At 45.9% G+C, this 25,129-nt stretch overlaps 1 protein-coding gene across 1 annotated transcript in view; it reads right to left on the minus strand.

The window, feature by feature from the left end:
• The window catches only part of DIAPH1 (diaphanous related formin 1), a 323,613-nt gene that overhangs the window by 67,613 nt on the left and 230,871 nt on the right, over positions 1-25,129 (minus strand). The window contains 1 exon segment of the mRNA XM_063928853.1: positions 239-325. Coding sequence (XP_063784923.1) covers positions 239-325 — 87 coding nt within the window.

Here is a 25,129-nt window from a genome sequence, read left to right on the forward strand (position 1 = left end):
CAGACTAAGGGGGCTGATGTAACAAGCAGTGAAAAGAGAAAAGGTGGAATGAACCAGTGGAGAAGTTGCCCATAGTAACCAATTCAATTCTACCTATCATTTTTCAGTATGTACTTGATAAATGATAGCTATAAACGGATTGGTTGCTATGGGCAACCTTCTCTACTGGCCCAGCTCTCCACTCTTTTCACTGTTTCATACTGTACATCAATTCTATGGAAGAAAAAAACAGACTCACAAAGGTTTTGGGCAGTCTTTGTATCCAACACTTTGAGCTCTTTGGCCTTCTTCTTCTGTACGGCTTTCTTCTCATCGCCGTCCTGCTCTTTCTTGTCTGGAGATCAAAGAGAAACATTAGCATTGGAATAACAACAGTGAAAGTCATAAGCAAACACATTTCCCTGATATGATTACGGTCCGTCTACAGTAAACATCTCTAATCTGTTTGATGCACCGTAATAGCCGCCTAACCTGCATACGCCCCTGTGGTAGCACACCTGTACTGGCCGATGTGCGGAGAACGGGTTCTGTCACATCGGCACACGGTGATTATTGGGAAAGAATAGAAGCCTGTTCTTACTTGCATTATGAAGTTCTACATGAACTTACGCTACCAGTTTAGAGACACAGAACAGGGTGGCACAGAGACAAGGTACATATTAATTAAACACATAAAATGACCTGGAAATAAACATATTCTCTATTATTCATAATAACAGTGCACAAAGAGAGGGAGCCAGGAGTATAAGAGAACGGCCTGACGTGTAATAAGGGTGAGATTTGGTACAGATCACATATGGGATCAATTTAATCTTTCACATGACATTACCTAATTAGTCTAGTTGTATCTGGAATCTACTGAAACGTCAAGAATAGATTGTATTAACTCTCAGAGTTTAAACACTTGACGGGGGGACCAATTACGGCATAACAATTTCCTATATATACTGTATATTCCTAAGCACTCTAATAGGGGAAAGTATCAAACCTTTTAAAGATAAGTGGAGAAGTTGCCAATAGCAACCAATGAGATTCTGGCTATCATTTTATGGAATGTACCAGATAAATGCTAGCTAGAATCTGATGGGTTGCTATAGGCAACACCTCCACTTCTTCTCTTTATCATAAATAACCGATATTAATAGCAAAACTAAAACCGCTACGCATGAAGCCATGCGACATGAAGCATGACGCTGGTTATTACATATAGGCCCAGATTTATCAAGCCTTGGAGAGTGATAACTAGCACGGTGATAAAGTACCAACCAATCAGCTCATAGTTGTCATTGTTCAAACACAGCTTGTAACATGGCAGTTAGGAGCTGATTGGTTGGTACTTTATCACAGTGTAGTTTATCACTCTCCAAGGCTTGATAAATGAAACAGATAATGCGGTGACCAGAGACATATGAGGAGGTTATTTTCTCCAGCCGCCTGGCTATAGGTAGTGGATGCTTTATAGAGCACACAGGAAGATTACGTTTGATAAAAAGCTAAACTACCGTATAAGACAATAAATCTACAACAAGGAGAATAACGGAGTTTATACTGTGTGTTCTGTTTTTCCGTCCAGACATGAAATGTATACGGTCACATGTTCCTCATCCTGTCAGGAAACCAGGGTATTCCTGAAACAATGCTGAACAGCTGCCATTCAGAAATATCCAAAGGTCGCACAGGAAACAGGATGGGTCACTTCCTAATACAGGGAAACCTTGGTGTAATCTAGCAGGCCTGTAGTAAACATCCACAGAGAGTTATAAGTAACAGACACCTCACAGGATGAGACTGCAGCACAGGAAAACAGGAAGATTTGTGTTTGTCCCTATACAGTATACACACCTTGGCTTACACACCTAAACTACATGTAGTGTACAAGATGTAAGGAATAGAGACTATATGATTGTTCTATAGAACAGGACGTGTCACAGCATTAATGTACTCTTCACAGAGAAGGGAGGAAACCTAATCACAATCAGTACGTGCCAAGAGAGTTACGATATACTTCTAGTGGAAATGTGAGCAAGCACTACGTACATAGCACGGTGTGGAATTGCTGGTGCGCTGTAACTGAACGAGGAAGCACTGAAGGGATTTTCATTTTCCGAGTCTGGATAAAACAATCTTCAACTGCTATAGTCCAGCCAAAGAGTAATGTCGCCGACAGTGTTTTCTTGATAGAAAAACACAACGTTCACAATAACGGGTGTAGTAGGCATACCGACAGCTGGGCGAGCGCAAATGAGCCCCTTGCGGGCTCGCGGCGCTCGCCACACTGCAGGTATGGTGGCGCGCTATCTATTCTCCTTCTAGGGAGGTCGTGGACCCCCAATAGGGAGAAAAGTTGTTGGTATGCCGGCGGTCGGGATTCTGGCGCTCCCGGCCGCCGGCAACCTGAAGACCACCCCACAATAACTGTAGTAACAAATCTGAGTGAAGCACTTTAAGGTTTGAGGATGCTGTGCCTCAAATTGGTTTGTTTCTTCAGGCTGCTTTTAAAGATTTATAATTCTGGAGAGTTTCTACAATGTCATGCGTTTACCATGGCAACCACAGTCACCTGGCACATAGTATGGTGAGAACAGAGTCTTTGGATAGCTTCTCTGAGGTCAACCGGATTTGAGCACTTTAAATTCCTCCTTCTCCCCCACCTGCCATAACAGAACATGCCGGGAGCTGTTCGTATGTGTGTTAGTCATATTTTTCTGCCCTCCAGAGAGGTTTTGAAAATGAGATATTTGTAGGTCAGATACATGCTTAAAAAGGTACTTAACTTGCTATAAAAAAAGAACAAAAAAAAAAAAAGACCATGTGGCTTTGCTGCTTTAACGTCCATTAATAAAGAGACTACATATAATGTCGTACAGGATAAATGCTTATTAATGCATGATATGGAGAGAAAAATAAGTATCTCTCTGGTTTTACGTGCAGCTGAGAAGCTTCAGTATACACAGCCACTTCAGTAATAGGAAAACTTTACGGTTACTGTGTGAGAGGTGAATACTAAATGGTCTTGTAATACAGAGTTTTAGTCTAACAATCGTTCTGCCATGATCCTGTGGTACAGGATTAGCCATGGCCTGTCCTCTGCAGAGATTACAGGACATGCTGACACACACTCTCCGGGCAGCATTACTGAGAAATCCCTTTTATTGTCTGCGTCATTCAACACAAAATGGAGAGAGTATTTAAAATGGCCCATTACAGGAAAACTATAGAAAAACTCTGCAGAGTAGCTCAAGGGCACACCCCTGCTGGCCAAATTAAGAAATTGCAGGCAGATGATTTTTTTTTTGTCTAGCTCCAAAGCAGTTTCTTTCTTTTAAACTTCTTTTTTTTTTTTTGCTTTCTATTTACAGATCATTACCAAAAATCTGGTTAATTGATTTGTAACATGAATAAGCATTAGCTTTGTGTCTTCTTGGCAGCCCCGGGGGCCTGGCTGACTATAACAGTATAGGGCTATTCTTTGGCAAGTAAAATATGAACAATGTCGCTTTTAAGCAAAGATGTGTGTGACAATTAGGCGAAGCAATCCCTGAAGGGAATCCCATGCTTTCAATCAGATTACTGGCGCCCTTCCACGCCGAGAGGTCATGCTTTATTACTCTTAATAGCCCCTTTATTATGCTGTGCAAAATAGTTTTATTGTTAGAGCAAAACTGAAACCAGCTGCAGAAAAGTCCCCTCTTCTTTCAGTCACCATAAAACTTATTGAAAAAGCAAAAAAAGTTTCCCGCCAAAACAGTTATTTTTTGCTCAGTTTTGTACGCAGTGTTAAAACGTATACTTGTGTGTCGTCTACACAGATTGCACAATATGTTCTGCATCCACATTGCACAATGATCTCTGCATCCACTAAACACTGTATGTTTTGCATCTGCAAAGCCTTCCTTTAACACCATCTGAAGTGATTCATTCACAATAAAAGGCCATTGTGCAATGTCGCACATAACAGTGTAAGAGGCCTGGCAGATGGGAAGCTGAGACTCAGCAATGTGCTGCTGATGTAATGAATATGGCGCCTTCCTGTTTTTTTTTTTTTTTATCAGCGTGGAGGATGGTGGAGCAAGGGTGGGGAGACAGGGAGGGGGGGGGCCTGCTACACGGTGGAAAGTGGGCCGGGCGGTCTCCTTGGTAACAGGGAGTCCACCAATCAAAGCGTGCTGACGCCACTGCAGTAATCCGAGCCAAAAGTAGCTCAACTGCACACCCCTTGTGGCTGAAAACTGGAAATGCAGCCCAGAGATAAAATATAGTTTTAGTTCAATAAAAAGACCTAAAAGTGATTTACATTATGGAACAATTAGCTTCCAAAAGGCACGCTTTAGTAGGATAAATTATTTTCAATCACTGGCTATCAAAAAGTTAAGCATTTTAGTAAAAATGACTATTGTGCAAAGAGAAATAGTGACTCAACTGGATGGGAACAATCTAATTCAAATAATAATTATTGGGGGAGGAATTCTGGACATCTACTATAAGACTTTTTAATGCAAAGGTACAGGTGATATTCTAGAATTTTATGAACACTTCTAAAAAATAAGTAGAAGCCACATCATGTCTTATAACCTACGATAACAACTGTTGTGAAGTATTTGTTATGGAAAAATAAGAATAACTGTAATTATTACATTAAGCGTCTAGACAGAAATGTAAATCTGTGCACACAAAAAAACTGTGATCATTAGGCTACGCAGAATAGGTCATGTGATTATAATAACCGTACAGCTCCCAATGTGGGTCGACAGTGCCGGAATGCTGACGAGTAACAATACTTTACTAATACTGTTGCACACTTCTATCAAACAATAGTGATGCACTTTATATATTTACCCATTTAGGTTATGACAAGTGTAAGTATTAGTACTGTCTGGCGCACTTCTTAAGAGCAGTTCGTTATACAGTCGCCGCTAATTTCTCTTTTTCATATATTTAAAAACAAGTGTTACCCCTCAAATCATGTGAAGACGCCTCTGACCCCTCAGATCACGTAAAGACACCTCTGACCCCTCAGATCACGTAAAGACACCTCTGAGGGCCTCATTCACAAATGTCTGCAAATCCAGTGGTTTATGTACATTTCTGATGGTTGGAGATCTACTCATCCGCAGGACTCTTTCTGCAACTACGGTCACGGTGCCCCTGCGCCGAATCATGATGGACAGGCAGCAAGTGTTGGGCATTAGGGAATGGGTGGCAATGGCCAGCGTTTCCAAAAATGGGGGCATGTGTTGGCCCTGGTTCTGGTAGGTGCGAAGGCCATGTATGCGTCTTCCTAAGCAGATTCACTGCCATTCTGAGTAGCCTTCAGCCCACTAGAGTGATCTTCATATATTGTATGAGTGTGAATCTAGAAAACAACCTATCTTCTTCATTAGGGGCAGGAGATTTTGGCGTCTCCTACGATTTGGAACTCGCTGCCTCGCACTGTCCAAGAGGCCTCCATTACTAATCTTCCCAAAAAAAAGACTCCTAAAGCCATTTTACTTACATGATACCAAATGCTAAACTCTCTTTTCTATATTCTGTTTATCGTTTATAAGTTTATTTTTGTATTTATTCTGCAAATTAAACTGCGTTGCATTCTATTGGGTAGAAAGCACTACATAATAAAATGATGAGGAGTATTCCAAACAGTCACAGCCTTAATATGCTCCAAATTAGGGGTGAAATACATGAACCGGTTGTCTGCAGCAAACTATCGCTGCAGTGGTGCCCCAGGGCGATCAAGAAGCATTAAGCATACAGTACCTGCAGCATCGTTTAAGTTGCTTTTAACTAAGCTGTTGCAGCACCTTAGAGTATCCAATCTGTATGTCGTTCAGGATTATCAGCTCATTGTCCTGTTTTCAGCAGCACAGAGTATTACAGGAGATGATTGAGTTGATATTTTGGGGGGCAGCAATCTGATGGCATTATGTAAGTGAGGCTGGAGCGGCATGTGGGAAGTGAAAGTAAGACCATGGCGGGAGCAGGGCCGCTCACTAGCACCGGGTGTGATGTCACTATCCTGCCAAACCCATGCAGGAATTGTGGTGAGAAATGAAGGTCCATGCATCCAACTTCTTGAGAAGAGAGACAATATGTAAAGAACCAGTAAGATACTGCATGCTAGGGATCTATGGATCCCTAATGATGTGCTGTACAAATGAACAACCTATGCAATGTGGCATAGGCATGGATGCAAGAGCACTGTAAGAAAGCAATGCTTACCACTGTGCTTCCCCATCCATCCTATCCCATTTAGCAATTGCATCCTATCAACTGCAAGTGTAATTGCACAATAGGATATTTACACCAAGTAAATCACCAATACCTGTGTACTAATAGCAGCAGTAATGTGATGGTGAGCACACCCAGTATATCACCGGTACCTGTGTACTAATAGCAGCAGTAATGTGAGGGTGAGCACACCCAGTATATCACCGGTACCTGTGTACTAATAGCAGCAGTAATGTGAGGGTGAGCACACCCAGTACATCACTGGTACCTGTGTACTAAGAGCAGCAGTAATGTGATGGTGAGCACACCCAGTACATCACTGGTACCTGTGTACTAATAGCAGCAGTAATGTGATGGTGAGCACACCCAGTACATCACCGATACCTGTGTACTAATAGCAGCAGTAATGTGAGGGTGAGCACACCCAGTACATCACCGATACCTGTGTACTAATAGCAGCAGTAATATGAGGGTGAGCACACCCAGTACATCACCGGTACCTGTGTACTAATAGCAGCTGTAATGTGAGGGTGAGCACACCCAGTACATCACTGGTACCTGTGTACTAATAGCAGCAGTAATAAGAAGGTGAGCACACCCAGTACATCACCGGTACCTGTGTACTAATAGCAGCAGTAATGTGAGGGTGAGCACACCCAGTACATCACCGGTACCTGTGTACTAATAGCTGCAGTAATGTGAGGGTGAGCACACCCAGTACATCACTGGTACCTGCGTACTAATAGCAGCAGTAATGTGAAGGTGAGCACACCCAGTACATCACCGGTACCTGTGTACTAATAGCAGCAGTAATGTGAGGGTGAGCACACCCAGTACATCACCGGTACCTGTGTACTAATAGCAGCAGTAATAAGGTGAGTACACCCAGTACATCACCGGTACGTGTGTACGAATAGCAGCAGTAATGTGAGGGTGAGCACACCCAGTACATCACTGGTACCTGTGTACTAATAGCAGCAGTAATGTGAGGGTGAGCACACCCAGTACATCACTGGTACCTGTGTACTAATAGCAGCAGTAATGTGAGGGTGAGCACACCCAGTACATCACTGGTACCTGTGTACTAATAGCAGCAGTAATGTGAGGGTGAGCACACCCAGTACATTACTGGTACCTGTGTAATAATAGCAGCAGTAATGTGAGGGTGAGCATACCCAGTACATCACCGGTACCTGTGTACTAATAGCAGCAGTAATGTGAAGGTGAGTACACCCAGTACATCACCGGTACCTGCGTACTAATAGCAGCAGTAATGTGAGGGTGAGCACACCCAGTACATCACCGGTACCTGTGTACTAATAGCAGCAGTAATGTGAGGGTGAGCACACCCAGTACATCACCGGTACCTGTGTACTAATAGCAGCAGTAATGTGAGGGTGAGCACACCCAGTACATCACCGGTACCAGTGTACTAATAGCAGCAGTAATGTGAAGGTGAGCACACCCAGTACGTCACCGGTACCTGTGTACTAATAGCAGCAGTAATGTGAGGGTGAGCACACCCAGTACATCACCGGTACCTGTGTAGTGTGTACTAATAGCAGCAGTAATGTGAGGGTGAGCACACCCAGTACATCACCGGTACCTGTGTACTAATAGCAGCAGTAATGTGAGGGTGAGCACACCCAGTACATCACTGGTACCTGTGTACTAATAGCAGCAGTAATGTGAGGGTGAGCACACCCAGTACATCACCGGTACCTGTGTACTAATAGCAGCAGTAATGTGAGGGTGAGCACACCCAGTACATCACCGGTACCTGTGTACTAATAGCAGCAGTAATGTGAGGGTGAGCACACCCAGTACATCACCGGTACCTGTGTACTAATAGCAGCAGTAATGTGAGGGTGAGCACACCCAGTACATCACCGGTACCTGTGTACTAATAGCAGCAGTAATGTGAGGGTGAGCACACCCAGTACATCACCGGTACCTGTGTACTAATAGCAGCAGTAATGTGAGGGTGAGCACACCCAGTACATCACCGGTACCTGTGTACTAATAGCAGCAGTAATGTGAGGGTGAGCACACCCAGTACATCACCGGTACCTGTGTACTAATAGCAGCAGTAATGTGAGGGTGAGCACACCCAGTACATCACCGGTACCTGTGTACTAATAGCAGCAGTAATGTGAGGGTGAGCACACCCAGTACATCACCGGTACCTGTGTACTAATAACAGCAGTAATGTGAGGGTAAGCACACTCAGTACGTCACTGTGTGCGAATGAGTCTGAATCTGTATATGAAGTGGTATATGCAGCGGGCGCAGCGTTTTCTCACACTACGTTCCGTTGTGCTTCGTCTCAGCCGCACACAGATATACAAGCGTTGCATATCAAATGAATGAGTGCAGTCTTGGGAAGCAGTTTTGTCACACTGCACTGTGATTAGAATGCAGCAGAGACGCCACATTGCGCAGTGTAGCTTTCTCACACTGCATGGTGTATCTAGGCTAGGTGTATGAGGACACAGCTGTAAATACAGAAGCACCACCCTCGGGTCACAGGCCGGCCGGCTGCAGATGACTGCATGGTTTAATATAAACCCTAGCAGTGGCACTACTTTAAACATTTGTAGTGAAATAAAGCATCACATGATATAAAAGGACGCCACACGCAGAGTTAGCGCGCCACTGGAAGGAACACGTAATAAAAGACTATCACTGCACAGGAACGATTTGCTTGTTGCAATGCAACACGTTTGTTTCAAGTTCAAAGCTTTGATAAAATTACTTTCTAGCTGCTTTGAATAAATAAAGTCATGCGATGTCATTCACAATAATTAGAATAAAGAATAAAGGTAGAAAAGAAACCATCTTTTTTCTAGTTTCATGTCTGTTTTGTTTTTCCTAACAGTTAGCAATAAAGTTCGCTCTGTCAGGAAAAAAAAAAACCAAGCACGAGGTGGATTTCATCATCCTGAGTCACACAGGGTGGGGCACCAGACTCAAATAGATCCTTGCGCCATCTGGTGGTGAAAAGAGGGAACATCAGGCAATGTTAAAACAAATTTATCCAGGCTGTTTATTATTATTATTATTATTATTATTATTATTATTATTAATAATAACAATGTTTTACCCTCATACTGTTCTTTTTATAACAATGGCTTTATCAAAGGTTTGCTTTGTATTTAGATTTAGGACAGCCTTATATACTCGACTTCAATAACATTTACTCAACTTTTAAAACTCCATCACTAGTCATATTTCTATTTCACAGCTGGTGTGTATGTGTGTCTTTGTGTGAGACTGTGTGAGTGTGTGTGTGTGACTTGTGTGTGCTAATTTACAAGTTTTCAGATGTCAACAACTACGTATCTCCTGCTTAAAATGACTATGGGAGGCCTCGTTCTCTTGTATTAAGTGTCAGTGCTAAGATTTGTAACTGGAAAAGTCAACGTTTTATTCACTTCTTTATAATAAGCTGTACTAAGATCAGTGTTAGTTATACAATAACCAAAGACCACAGACCTACAGTGACTGTACGGCGCGGCACATGGCTGCATTAGGCGCGCCTGCCTCGCAGCATGGTGAAGTGTATCCGAGTATGGGTATTACATGAAACGTTGCGGGACAAGGTCACTTCTGCATTCATACTTTGCTGTATTTTCATTTCCACGGCTGCAATAATTATTAACACTTATCCGTCTCCACAGCATGGTAACACAGTGGTTGGCACTGCTAACTCACAGTGCTGGTGTCATGAGTTCCGTTCTGTCCAGCAGGGCCCTGTCTGTGTGAAATCCGTATACGCCCCTCCAGTGTTTGCACGGGTTTCCTCTTGGTACTCCAGTACCTTCCTGCGCTGCACATACATACTCACCAATTCACTGGATTCTCACTACGCTGACACTAGCGCGTGCGTCTGTCCGTATATAATGGGGGTAATTCTGAGTTGATCGCAGCAGGAAATTTTTTAGCAGTTGGGCAAAACCATGTGCACTGCAGGGGGGGGTAGATATAACATGTGCAGAGAGAGTTAGATGTGGGTGGGTTATTTTGTTTCTGTGCAGGGTATATACTGGCTGCTTTATTTTTACACTGCAATTTAGATTGCAGATTGAACTCACCACACCCAAATCTCTCTCTCTCTACACGTTATATCTGCCTCCCCTGCAGTGCACATGGTTTTGCCCAACTGCTAAAAAATTTCCTGCTGCGATCAACTCAGAATTACCTCCAATAGGTAATACAGGCTTGTCATAATATACCTGTAATCAGGGACACCTTAGATTAACTCAGGTTCTGTGGCTGACAAACACCAGGTGAAATGCCGGCTTAAAGTCAGCCAGCCACAGAACCTGTGTAATTCATGAGTGTCCCTGTTAAAAGGGATAGTATGGTAATCATAGTACGTAATATATATTGTGCAGGATCTGATGTGAATTGTCGAAGTCGAAAATATTATACCCACATCCAACACGTGCAAACACCACACAGAGTGGCCTCCTTGCGTGTGCTTGTTCTGACGTACGCGCGCATACCCGCATGTTGCGTACATTGGCTCACGAAGCCCTGCGTATTAGCGCGTGGTATGAGTAAATACAGTAGCATACGCATTCGCATGGAAAAGCCACAAAGACATATCTGATATTTTATCCACATAGTGCAGTGGTTCCCAAACTGTGTGCCTAGGCATCCTGGGGTGCCGTGAGGCTCTTGCAGGGGTGCCTCAGGGTTTGTGGTCCAGGACCATATCAAATTCTTTATGGTAAAAGTGACAGTCAAAAAATCAGTGCTAGTGGCTGCCAATCATAAAACATGTGAACAGTCAGAAGCACCACTGTGCACCATCACATAACTGACCCTAATGAGGACAGGTAGTCACAATTTACTTAATTGGGGAGCCTTGAAAAAAAAATGCTGATACTCTAGGGCGCCGTGATTCCAGAAAGTTTGGGATTCACTGACATAGTGAATAATTTACACATAGTCTACACACACCACACCAGCAAGTTACATTTACTTCAGAAATAGAACAATAGAGATATTCAGCTTTACAGGATGTGAGGGGACAGAATGAGGTTAGAACATAGTGTTTGGTATCCAGATGTACAGTATTTCAAGGGTTACATTCCGATCGCAGTTTGCAGATTATAGCATGCTCCTGTGCATAGATATGCGCAGGAATACAATATTCATATCATACTGTAATTACTGTAGTCCTAATATTCGGCGGGAACACAGTGGTGGACACCTGCAAGTACACCTGGACCAAGCATCGCCCACCTATTCAAACCAACCTATGACCCCTCATGTCATGTAAATGACCAGCCCTTTGACCTATGAAAGAAGAGCTTACAGTTTCCTTTGTATTGTGTTTTGGACTATTGTATAAAAGCCAGGCCTCCTGTCTGGTCTCAGTCTAATTCTCTGAAGGTCATCTTGCTAGATTGACTGAGGACCGGATCCGGGAGGCGCAGGCGGACAAACGTATGTATCCATTGGTTGTAGCCTCTTCTCTGTGATATTGTTGTATTTCTTTGTATACCCCTTTAAGTAAATATTTGTTGCTGCGTTGGACCACAACATAACATACACAACTGGTGTCGCATTCCATCTGTTAAGGGTTTAAGGTGTATTCAGCCAAACGTGTCGCTGCATTGTGCTCACAGCGTGTTGGCGTGCTTACGCAACGTGCATACATATCCATAGAGGTTTATCGCATATACTTAGCGGCCCGAACTCCTGTGTAATAAGGTACTGCTTTTTCCTGTAAGTTAAACTCTCTGTAAAGCGCTGTGTAATACGTAGACGCTACACAAAAAGGTTTTAATAATAATAATAATAGCGCATACATATTAGGTCAGGCCCTGCACCAGCAGAGCTTACAATTTATATTTCCTACCAGACTAGGCTCAATTTTGTCAGCAGGCAATTAACTTACTGTACCCCATACTTGCCTACAGTACAGGGACGCCCGGGGGACCCCGCTGCATGAAGACGCATAGTATGACCTGCCTGTATGTATTATGTAGTGGTAGGATTGCCTAGAGAAAAATACAAAAACATTCATGCCAGCCTCCATGAAACATGTGGCCCCCAATAAGGTTCCCAATGCTACAGTACTTCTGTCACATTACACGACCAGGGCTGTCAAGAGAAATCCTGGGTCCCGGTACAACTTCCTGGGGCTCCCTGCACCCCCTGGAGGGGGTGTGTCCACAGCGTGCAGGTCATGGCCACACCTCTTTGGGGGCGTGTCTAGCACATGAGAAGCACCCACTCACTGGAGCATGACATACCTCCCAGCCAGGGCAGTAAAGAGCCTGGCTGGGCCCAGGAACTTTTCAGGGGGTAAGGCCTAATCACAGGGGGTGTGGCCTAATCACTGGGCCCCTCCATCAGACCTGGGCCCAGGTAATTTGTACCCTCCCCCCCCCTCTCTTGGCGCCACTGTACACGGCACAGCACAATTCACACTGTAAGTGCAACTGCGCCTCAGTACAGCACTACGAACACTACACCTTCCCACTGCTACTCCTCGCGTCTCACAACCCCCAATACATCAACACAACGTTTACTACAATGCAGGACCGAAGTATGAACGGAACACATTTCGGTATCCATGTGAGCACACAACCACCAGACAACAATACCAGCCTGTCTCCTGTCTCACCAGCATCCAAAACGGGATTAAGCTTTTATGGAATGCAACACTGGCGCCAGCGCTGGAACCAAACATGTACTGAAAACAAACTTTGATGACAGTGTATGAAACCACATGTGGCCGCGTGTATCATACCCTGAGCTTGAACCCTTTACGGTATTTTAAACACGGACTGTAAAGCACCTCAGCCCACTGCAGTCCTGGGCCGTGTGGAAAATAAGAGCCCCCAATAGGGGGCGATATATCAAACCTTGGAGAGAGATAAAGTGGAGAGAGATAAAGTACCAATTAATCAGCTCCTAACAGTCATTTTTCAAAAACAGCCTGTAACATGGCAGTTAGGGGCTGATTTGCTGGCACTTTATCTCTCTCCAAAATCTGATACATCTACCTCATAACCAGGAATATGAAAGGTAGACAAACAACTAATACCCCTTTTCCACCTGAGTACCGTGTCCGATCCGGGATGTTTAACCCGGCTACAACCCGTGTCGGCCCCCCCATTTCCACTGCACTTCGACACGGGTTATTCCCGTGTCGGATCTGTTTCCACCTAACCCGGGTAAGCTCTATAAAAGCCTATTGATGTCATTACAAATGGTTTTACTGTCTCATCAAGATGATGTCATCAAAAGGGACCAAAATATATGTACAGTGTGTGCCCCAGCGTGACTTCTTTTACTGCCTCAATGCCTGCATGTGCCCAGCGTAGGCTTTGCAAACTGCTGCAATACCTGTGTACAGCTGCTGCGGTGCCTGCATGTGCCCAGCGTGTCTCCCAGGGATGACATCTTCCTGTGCCCCAGAAGCACCAATTAGCGTCACAGAGCGTTACTCGTGTCTGAAAACACGTGTAATGACCGTTTCCACTGCACCATTACCCGTGTCATTACCGTGTTCTACCCAGGTAACTATCCGGGTAGGATTCCCGGGTCACTCAACCCGTGTTGAGCCGTTTCCACCTACTAAAAACCTGTGTCGATGCGCGCCCCAGTGCAAAAACACGGGTAAAAAAAGCTAGTGGAAAAGGGGTATTAAGTACCTGACAAGAAAGGGATGGGTGGGCCATGCTCGTCAAAGAGCTTGCAATCTAGTAGAAAAAGACAGAGCAGAGACAAGATAAGTAAGCGTGGTTCAGCAACATGTGTGTAAGTAATACGGGTGAAGTTAGGGTAGGCGCCATTACAGATCTGCAGGGTGGCGGGGCATCCGGGGCAATGCGTTTACTCCAAGACATTATTCTCCTACTTGATGTTACCCAGTGGCGCGGTCTCACTACAGGTGGCACAATGGGAGATTTATACCTGTTTTAGAGCCAGGCCAGGTAATTATTGATCTACTAGTGCAGCTAGATCAGGCTGTACAGCGGTTAGGACACAGCGTGTTTTGCAGAAGAGAAACAAGTAACTTGTGTGAAAGTAACCTTGTAGCCCCTTTTCTTTGCGGTGTAAAATAACAGAAGTAACAAGGGCAAGCCTTTGATATATCCCGCTCGGCGTTCAGCTTCATAGATGTATGTGCACAGGAGGGCCTGGTTTCATTATCCCTCAATTACTGTCTCACAGCTGGCCTGCGAGCTATGCTTGGAACCACGCTGGGCCGCGTAGATCAGTGTCGGACTGCAGCCCCCTTCCTGCGCTCTGCACAATGTCACTTTCTAATCAGACGGCAGGGGAGTTATTGATGCTTTCATTGCATGCTTTTTAGGCTTTGGTAAACTGCAGGAGTTTGATTAATATCAGATAATCACTTGCAAGTTGTTACTTAGCAGCATAGGAACATTGCACCACAATGGGGGTCTGGCAAGCAGTAATGAGTTAATTTAAAAAAAACAAAAAAAAAACTTTTTTTGCCAAGGAAGAAAAGCAGATGTTTGAAAGCAGAGACGTCATTAAAGTCATCATTAAAAAGTGCATTTATAAGAGGTAATGCCGACAAATACAGTTTCTGCAATGTACAGCAGTGTTTAAATCCTTTTTGCGAAGTGCACACAAACAACAAGCTATTTGTGGTATCACTGCACCATCTGGTGGCTAAACGCAAAATTGCACTTCATATACATCTATATAAAACTTTCCAGGCAAACCATATATACATCAGTAATCAAGTAACACAGAGTAAGCTTGTAATAAAGGACCGTCTTCCTAAAAGACCGATTTTGTAACAAATACACCCATACATAAAAATGCACTAATTATCTTGCATTTCACTCATCAGCAAAACATATTATAAATAATCTGTCATTTCCTGCACTCCAAATCAGGTGCCGTGCAATTCTAAATGAATATCCCAATTGCTAAAAACAGAAATGCATACAGACAACGTAGAACATGCGCTCCCAGCTGGGAGAGAGTACAGTCAGGAGGAAATTACTTTCATTTCACATTACTTTTAGATTCAGGTGATTTCTACCTGACTGTATCCCAATTGGGAGCAGCTACTGTACATTGGGGGTAATTCCGACCCGTTCGCACGCAGCGGTTTGTCGCTGAGGTGCGAACGGTTCTGGAATGCACATGCGCGGCGGCTGCACTGCGTGCGCGCGTTGTTGCCCGGCGACAGGGGTCGCCGGGTTACGTTGCGCTCAACGAAGAAAGCAGTCGCAGAGCTGACCGCAAGAAGATTGACAGAAAGAAGGCGTTTCTGGGTGTCTCTGGATCGTTTGGAGCCGTTTTCGGGGAGTGGAGAAGAAAACGCAGGGGTGTCCAGTAGAACGGAGGGCAGATGTCTGACGTCAAAGCCGGCCCCATCATCGCAGAGATCGTCGCACAGGGTAAGTATGTCCAGGGCTAGTCTTGTTCTACTTGAAATTTTTTTAGCTTAGCAGGGTTGCACAAGCGATCGCAGCCCTGCTAAGCTAAAATACACTCCCCCATAGGTGAGGACTAGTTGATCGCAGCAGCAGCAGCTAAAAGTTGCTGGCTGCGATCAACTCGGAATGACCACCATTGTCTGTAAACACAGGCTGCAGTGTGATTTGCCGGCGGACGGGATGCCAGAAGTCAGAATACCGACGTCGGCATTCCGATAGTTAAAATCCCAACAGGGGGAGATGTAAAACTGTTGCCCCCTCTTCTCTAACCCTCCCTTTCTGCAGCCTAAAGGCCCATATAGACGGGCCGATGCAGGAGAGATGTGTGCTGAGCGAACCGCTCAGCACACATCTCTCCCGCCGCTCAGCATAGCGCGATCTGTGCTGAGCGTGCGGGGGGAGACGGGGGGCCGCTCACTTCACCCAGCGGGTGAAGTGAGCGACCCGCTAGATTGTTCTGCATGCAGGCCAATCTAGCAGCAGCGATAGCGATGTGCGGGGCCGCGCATCGCTATCGCTGAGGGGGCTACACACGGAGCGATCATGCTGATATTCTAAGCAATCTAGTCAGATTGCTTAGAATATCGCTCCGTGAATACCCCCCTTCACTCTAACCTACCCCCTTCAATGCTCCCCTATCCAGTTACATCCTCTCTGCACAGACCACATAATCACCCAGCAATGTTGTCTTCCAACATTGCTGGGTGATCATATCATACAACCCATTAAGAACCTAGCAATCTGGTGGACTATTATGCAATAGGTAGCACCTATCCTTGTGTATCAATGCCCATTTCCCTATAGATTGTAAGCTTGCGAGCAGGGCCTTCCTACCTCTAGGTCTGTCTGTTTTTACCCAGTTTTGTTCTATTACTGTTGTTCTAATTGTAAAGCGCAACGGAATATGCTGCGCTATATAAGAAACTGCTAATAATAATAGTACCGGACCCTAATCCACCCTCCCCACAGCCTAACCCTAAGCCCCTCGGGTGGCGCCTAAATGTAACCCCCTCCCAACCTGCCTGCTATTCTTACAGTCGAGATGTCGGCTGTCAGGATTTTAGCATCGGTCTCCTGACCCTGTCGGGTTTCCAGCGTCGGCATTCTGGTTGATGGGATCCTGACAGCTGGTATCTTAACTGCATCTCGCTGCAGATATCATATAAAGACCTTTTGGATTATTTAGTCTGTTGATTTAGTAATGAGCTACCAGCCCGTCAAAAAGATGGAACAACATAACCGTAAAGTCAGCATTTTTTCATACGTATTATCTAACATTATTTATAGCCATCCCATATACCATTAATACCCTATTACCCTGTCCACACAATTCAGAGCCTGCGGCACTCTGTTGTGAAATACAGATAATACTCTATACGCGGACTCTTGTTGAAATGGATTTCTAATTATGTCTATGCAAAAATGACTCCTTTGCTCAAAGTTGTACTTGTTTTATATACAGTAATCAATAACTCTGTAACATACCATATACACATAACTAAAAGTATAATGCAGTGTCATTGCACCATCTGGTGGCCAAAACACAAAAATGCGGCCAGAAACAAAATACCATAGAAATATGTATATATAATTCATTTTAAGCTTTCTTTAATAAATCCTTTACTCACTGACCAAAGTTAATTATTCAGAAAAAAATTATATATTGTGTCTTCTTTCTGGCTCTGTAACTAGCTTTTTATACATACTGCACGTGCACTTAAAATTAAAAATGATTTGAAGAGCTTGAAGTTAGCTGTGAACAAATAAAACTGAGCAACTCTGCCACCTTGTGGTAAAAACATGTATTGAATTCAAAGACCCATAATGTAATATATCTATATTTTCTTCCGAGTTGATCGCACCAAGCAACTTTTTGCTGCTGGTGCGATCAACTAATCTCCGCCTATGGGGTGTGTATTTTAGCATAGCAGGGCTGTGAACGCTTGTGCAGCCCTGCAGTGCTAAAAAAGTGTAACTCATAACAAGACTAGCCCTAGACCTACTTACCCTGTGCGACGGATCCAGCGATGCAGGTTCCGGCTTTGACATCAGACATCCGCCCTCTGTTCGGCTGGACATGCCTGCGTTTTTCTTACCACTCCCCGAAAACGGCTGGAAACGGGGAGTATCTGCCCCGGAATGCCACCCACCTGTCCATCTTCCTGCGATCGCATTTGTCCGCTGCGCATGCGCATTTTTCTGAACAGTAAGCACTGCAGCGAAGAACCGCTGTGTGCGAACGGGTCGGAATGGCCCCCCCCCCCGAGAGGTTCCCAAACGCGGTCTACAAGGCACCCCAACAGTCCAGGATTTAGCTATAGCCATAGCTCAGCACAGATGGTTAAATCATATTGACTGAGGTGCTAATTAAGTCACCTGTGGCCAAGCATGGATACATTTAAAACCTGGATCGTTGGGGTGCCCTGAGGACCGCGTTTGGGAACCTCTGCCCTGGACATGTATATATTAACAGTTACTTATATAGTGACAGCATACTCAGTTGCGCCTTACAATTAGGAACAAAACAGAAATAAAACTGGGTAATAACAGACAGGCTAAGTCACAGGCATGTCCAAACTGCGGCCCTCCAGCTGTTGTGAAACTACATATCCCAGCATGCCCTGACAGTTTTGCTGTCAGAGAATGCTAAAGCTGTGTCAGGGCATGCTGGGATGTGTAGTTTCACAACAGCTGGAGGGCCGCAGTTTGGACATGCCTGGGCTAAGAGGTAAGAGGGCCCTGCTCGCAAGCTTACACCGTATAGGCAAATGTAGATCTTTTTCTAACACTCAATATTGTACCTTATTGTGTATTTACAAAATAAAATGTGTGTTGTGTAGGCGATAACATGTATTTCCCTAACTGAAGTAAAGTAGCGGTGGGGGCACTCACCAACATCGCCTATGTTAGGAGAAATCCTCTGAACTCTTTCCATGACGCACAAAGCACTAGGGACACATAATAATTTTTCTAAAGTAGTTACTAAAGTAAATTACACTCTCTCAAACTGTAATACCACAGCGCCAAACATTCCTGCAGTCATCACCGCACTTAAACCTCTGCATGGTGTTTTTAATGGATATCTGGTCGCGTACTGCTTAACACTGTGACCAAAGCATCGCCAAGTGACAATACTCTGATTCCGTCACATTGCGTTGCTATGATGATTATACTAATAAAATAAGATTTTACTTACCGGTAAATCTATTTCTCGTAGTCCGTAGTGGATGTTGGGGACTCCGTAAGGACCATGGGGAATAGACGGGCTCCACAGGAGACAGGGCACTTTAAGAAAGAAATTGGGTACTGGTGTGCTCTGGCTCCTCCCTCTATGTCCCTCCTCCAGACCTCAGTTAGAGAAACTGTGCCCGGAAGAGCTGACAGTACCAGGAAAGGATTTTGGAATCCAGGGCAAGACTCATACCAGCCACACCAATCACACCGTATAACTTGTAATAAACTTACCCAGTTAACAGTATGAACAACAATAGAGCATCAGATCAACCCTGATGCACCATAACATAACCCTTATGCAAGCAATAACTATATACAAGTATTGCAGAAGAAGTCCGCACTTGGGACGGGCGCCCAGCATCCACTACGGACTACGAGAAATAGATTTACCGGTAAGTAAAATCTTATTTTCTCTAACGCCCTAGTGGATGCTAGGGACTCCGTAAGGACCATGGGGATTATACCAAAGCTCCCAAACGGGCGGGAGAGTGCGGATGACTCTGCAGCACCGAATGAGCAAACACAAGGTCCTCCTCAGCCAGGGTATCAAACTTGTAGAACTTTGCAAAAGTGTTTGAACCTGACCAAGTAGCTGCTCGGCAAAGCTGTAATGCTGAGACCCCTCGTGCAGCCGCCCAAGAAGAGCCCACCTTCCTTGTGGAGTGGGCTTTTACTGATTTTGGAAACGGCAATCCAGCCGCAGAATGAGCCTGCTGGATCGTGTTACAGATCCAGCGAGCAATAGTTTGCTTTGAAGCAGGAGCACCCAGCTTGTTGGATGCATATAGGATAAACAGCGACTCAGTTTTCCTGACTCTAGCCGTTCTGGCTACATAAACCTTCAAAGCCCTGACCACATCTAGTAACTCGGAATCCTCCAAATCACGAATAGCCACAGGCACCACAATAGGTTGGTTCATATGAAAAGACGACACCACCTTAGGCAGAAATTATGGACGGGTCCTCAATTCTGCTCTGTCAATATGGAAAACCAGATAGGGGCTTTTATGTGATAAAGCCGCTAATTCTGATACCCGCCTAGCCGAAGCTAAGGCTAATAGCATGACCACCTTCCACGTGAGATATTTTAACTCCACGGTTTTAAGTGGTTCAAACCAGTGTGACTTCAGGAAACTCAACACCACGTTCAGATCCCAAGGTGCCACTGGAGGCACAAAAGGGGGCTGAATATGCAGCACTCCCTTTACAAACGTCTGCACTTCAGGCAGAGAAGCCAGTTCTTTTTGAAAGAAAATAGACAGGGCCGAAATCTGGACCTTAATGGAACCCAATTTTAGGCCCAAGGTCACTCCCGCCTGTAGGAAGTGAAGGAAACGGCCCAGCTGGAATTCCTCTGTGGGGGCATTCCTGGCCTCACACCAAACAACATATTTTCGCCATATACGGTGATAATGTTTAGCCGTCACGTCCTTCCTAGCCTTTATCAGCGTAGGAATAACTTCATCCGGAATGCCTTTTTCTGCTAGGATCCGGCGTTCAACCGCCATGCCGTCAAACGCAGCCGCGGTTAGTCTTGGAACAGACAGGGCCCCTGTTGCAACAAGTCCTGTCTTAGAGGTAGAGGCCATGGGTCCTCTGTGAGCATTTCTTGCAGATCTGGATACCAAGTCCTTCTTGGCCAATCTGGAACAATGAGTATTGTTCTCACTCCTCTTTTTCTCATGATTCTCATTTTGTTGAGGCGGGATGCCATCATGTCCACCTGTGGCAGTTCCCACCGACTTGCAATCTGTGTGAAGACTTTTTGATGAAGTCCCCACTCTCCCGGGTGGAGGTCGTGCCTGCTGAGGAAGTCTGCTTCCCAGTTGTCCACTCCCGGAATGAACACTGCTGACAGTGCGCTTACGTGATTCTCCGCCCAGCGAAGAATTCTGGTGGCTTCTACCATCGCCACCCTGCTCCTTGTGCCGCCTTGGCGGTTTACATGAGCCACTGCGGTGATGTTGTCTGACTGAATCAGAACTGATTGGTCGCGAAGCAGGGTCTCCGCTTGACGTAGGGCGTTGTATATGGCCCTTAGTTCCAGGATATTGATGTGAAGGCAAGTCTCCTGACTTGACCACAGACCTTGGAAATTTCTTCCCTGTGTGACTGCAACCCACCCTTGGAGGCTTGCATCTGTGGTCACCAGGACGAAGTCCTGAATGCCAAATCTGCGGCCCTCGAGAAGGTGAGCACTCTGCAGCCACCACAGGAGAGACACCCTGGCCCTGGGGGATAGGGTGATCAGCCGGTGCATCTGAAGATGTGATCCGGACCACTTGTCCAACAGATCCCATTGAAAGGTCCTCGCATGGAACCTGCCGAAGGGAATGGCCTCGTATGATGCCACCATCTTTCCCAGGACTCGCGTGCAGTGATGCACCGACACCTGTTTTGGTTTTAATAGGTCTCTGACCAGTGTCATGAGCTCCTGCGCCTTCTCCATCGGGAGATAAACCCTCTTCTGGTCTGTGTCCAGAATCATGCCCAAAAAGGGCAGACGAGTCGTAGGAATCAACTGCGACTTCGGAATATTTAGAATCCAGCCGTGCTGTTGTAACACATCCCGAGAGCGTGCTACGCTGATCAGCAACTGCTCTCTGGACCTCGCCTTTATGAGGAGATCGTCCAAGTATGGGATAATTGTGACCCCCTGCTTTCGCAGGAGCACCATCATTTCCGCCATTACCTTGGTAAATATTCTTGGTGCGTGGAGAGACCAAACGGCAACGTCTGGAATTGGTAATGACAATCCTGTACCACAAATCTGAGGTACGCCTGATGAGGTGGATAAATGGGGACATGAAGGTATGCATCCTTTATGTCCAGAGACACCATAAAATCCCCCCCTTCCAGGCTTGCGATGACCGCTCTGAGCGATTCCATCTTGAACTTGAACCTTTTCAGGTATATGTTCAGGGATTTTATATTCAATATGGGTCTGACCGAACCATCCGGTTTCGGTACCACAAACATGGTCGAATAATAACCCTTTCCTTGTTGAAGGAGGGGAACCTTGACCACCACCTGCTGAAGATACAATTTGTGAATTGCAGCTAACACTATTTCCCTCTCTAAGGGGGAAGCTGGCAGGGCCGATTTGAGGTATCGTTGAAGGGGCATCTCCTCGAATTCCAGCTTGTATCCCTGAGACACAATTCCTCTGCCCCTGCCTCTGGCAAGAAAGGACGCACCTCGGACTTTCTTGCCTTTTTGTGAACGAAAGGACTGCATTTGGTAATACGGTGCTTTCTTAGGTTGTGAGGGAACATATGGCAAAAAATTTGACTTTCCAGCCGTAGCTGTGGAGACCAGGTCCGAGAGACCCTCCCCAAACAATTCCTCACCCTTGTAAGGTAAAACCTCCATGTGCCTTTTTGAGTCGGCATCGCCTGTCCATTGCCGAGTCCACAGGACCCTTCTGGCAGAAATCGACATTGCATTTATTCTAGAGCCCAGTAGGCTAATGTCTCTTTGAGTATCTCTCATATACAGGACAGCGTCTTTTATATGCCCCAGGGTCATTAATATAGTATCCTTGTCTAAGGTATCCAGATCCTCAGATAAGGTATCCGTCCATGCTGCTACAGCACTACACACCCAGGCCGACGCAATTGCCGGCCTTAGTAAGGTACCTGAATGTGTATAAATGGACTTCAGGGTACCCTCTTGCTTTCTATCCGCAGCATCTTTTAGAGTGGCCGTATCCTGTGACGGTAGGGCCACCTTCTTGGATAAGCGTGTTAGAGCTTAGTCCACCCTAGGGGAGGATTCCCAGCGCAGCCTGTCCGTTGGCGGGAAAGGATACGCCATAAGCATCCGTTTGGAAATCTGCAGTTTTTTATCTGGAGATTCCCAAGCTTTTTCACATAACTCATTTAGCTCATGTGAAGGGGGAAAGGTCACTACCTGCCTTTTTTCCCCATACATATGAACCCTCTTGTCAGGGACTGGGGTTTCCTCTGTGATGTGCAACACCTCCTTCATTGCTATAATCATATAACATATAGCTTTAGCCAATTTAGGCTGTAACTTTGCATCATCATAGTCGACACTGGAGTCAGAATCCGTGTCGGTATCTGTGTCAACAATTTGGGATAGTGGGCGCTTCTGAGACCCTGACGGCCTCTGCGACATAGGATCAGGCATGGGCTGAGACCCCGACTGTCCTAAGGTTTCAGCTTTATCCAACCTTTTATGCAAGGAATTAACATTATCATTTAAAACCTTCCACATATCCATCCAATCAGGTGTCGGCGCCGTCGGCGGAGACACCTCATTCATTTGCTCCCGCTCTGCTTCTACATAGCCTTCCTCGCAAACATGTCGACACAAGCGTACCGACACACCACACACACAGGGGATGCTCTTTTTGAAGACCGTTCCCCCACAAGGCCCTTTGGAGAGACAGAGAGAGAGAGTATGCCAGCACACACCCCAGCGCTATATGTCCCAGGAATCACACAGTAACTTAGTGTTAACCCAGTAGCTGCTGTATATAATGTTTTTGCGCCTAATTTATGTGCCCCCCCTCTCTTTTTACCCTCTTCTACCGTGAATCTGCAGGGGAGAGCCTGGGGAGCTTCCTCTCAGCGGAGCTGTGGAGAGAAAATGGCGCTGGTGAGTGCTGAGGAAGAAGCCCCGCCCCCGCAGCGGCGGGCTTCTGTCCCGCGTTTCTGTGTAAAATTATGGCGGGGGCTCATGCATATATACAGTGCCCAACTGTATATATGCCCAACGTTTGCCAAGAGGTCCTAATTGCTGCCCAGGGCGCCCTCCCCTGCGCCCTGCACCCTACAGTGACCGGAGTATGTGGGTTTAGTGTGGGAGCAATGGCGCACAGCTGCAGTGCTGTGCGCTACCTCAGTTTGAAGACTGGAGTCTTCTGCCGCCGATTTTGAAGTCTTCTTGCTTCTTACACCCGGCTTCTGTCTTCCGGCTCTGCGAGGGGGACGGCGGCGCGGCTTCGGGATCGGACGACAAAGGGTGAGATCCTGTGTACGATCCTTCTGGAGCTAATGGTGTCCAGTAGCCTAAGAAGCAGGACCTATCTTCAGAGAGTAGGGCTGCTTCTCTCCCCTCAGTCCCACGCTGCAGGGAGTCTGTTGCTAGCATATCTCTCTGAAAATAAAAAACCTAACAAAATACTTTCTTATAGCAAGCTCAGGAGAGCTCACTAAGTAGCACCCAGCTCGTCCGGGCACAGATTCAAACTGAGGTCTGGAGGAGGGACATAGAGGGAGGAGCCAGAGCACACCAGTATCCAATTTCTTTCTTAAAGTGCCCTGTCTCCTGCGGAGCCCGTCTATTCCCCATGGTCCTTACGGAGTACCCAGCATCCACTAGGACGTTAGAGAAAGTATACTTTAAGGGGTATATTCAATTGAAGTCGGATCCATTCCGACATTCATTTGTCGGAATGGATCCGACCTGGGCTACTCAATGTCATCTCAATTCGACTTTTAAAAAAGTCGAATTGAGATGCGGGAGCTGAGACAGGGGATAGCCGCGGGCAGACGGCTGTTGTAGCGCGTCTCTCCCCCGTCAAATCCCCCATCCCTGCATCACAGCCGCCACTCACGGCAGCGTCCACCCGGCTCCAGCAAGTGAAGTCTCGCTTGCTGGAGCCGGGTGGACGCTGCTGGGAGCGGCGGCTGTGATATCCTTCGATGCTGCTTTCCATCTGCCCGCGGCTCTCCCGGTCTCTGCTCCGGCATTTCACTTTGACTTTTATTAAAGTCGAATTGAGATGGTCAAAAAGGGGGCCCCGTTTTCGACACAAACACGCGTATCGGCAGCTATTTCGCCAATCCACGTGCTTTTCAACAAGTCGAATTCCTCGACTTGTCGAATAATTTGGGGTTAGATTAAATAGGTCGGAACCCCTTCCGACCTAAAAAAGTTGAAAACTGACGTCTTTTCGACAGACGGCAGCTTTCGACTTCAATTGAATATACCCCTAAGTGTCCCTGACACCTTGATACAGGTGAGACACCCAACATTTAGCCTATTCATTCACCAGTAGCTGGTGTATAGTTCCACCGCCTGTAGACGAACCTGGCAGACATACAAGAGAAGGAGCGAAAGGGCGGTAATCGGCGTGCCAGACGTCCGGGAGAATGAGACAGGATTGATAATCAATTGTAAGGATCCAAACTGGATTTCAGCTATTTTTAGGCTCTAAACGGTTATCCTTCCCGTCCATACACTGAGTGACAATC

The sequence above is a fragment of the Pseudophryne corroboree genome, chromosome 6 (genome assembly GCF_028390025.1).
Source record: "Pseudophryne corroboree isolate aPseCor3 chromosome 6, aPseCor3.hap2, whole genome shotgun sequence".
Taxonomy (NCBI): Eukaryota; Metazoa; Chordata; class Amphibia; order Anura; family Myobatrachidae; genus Pseudophryne; species Pseudophryne corroboree.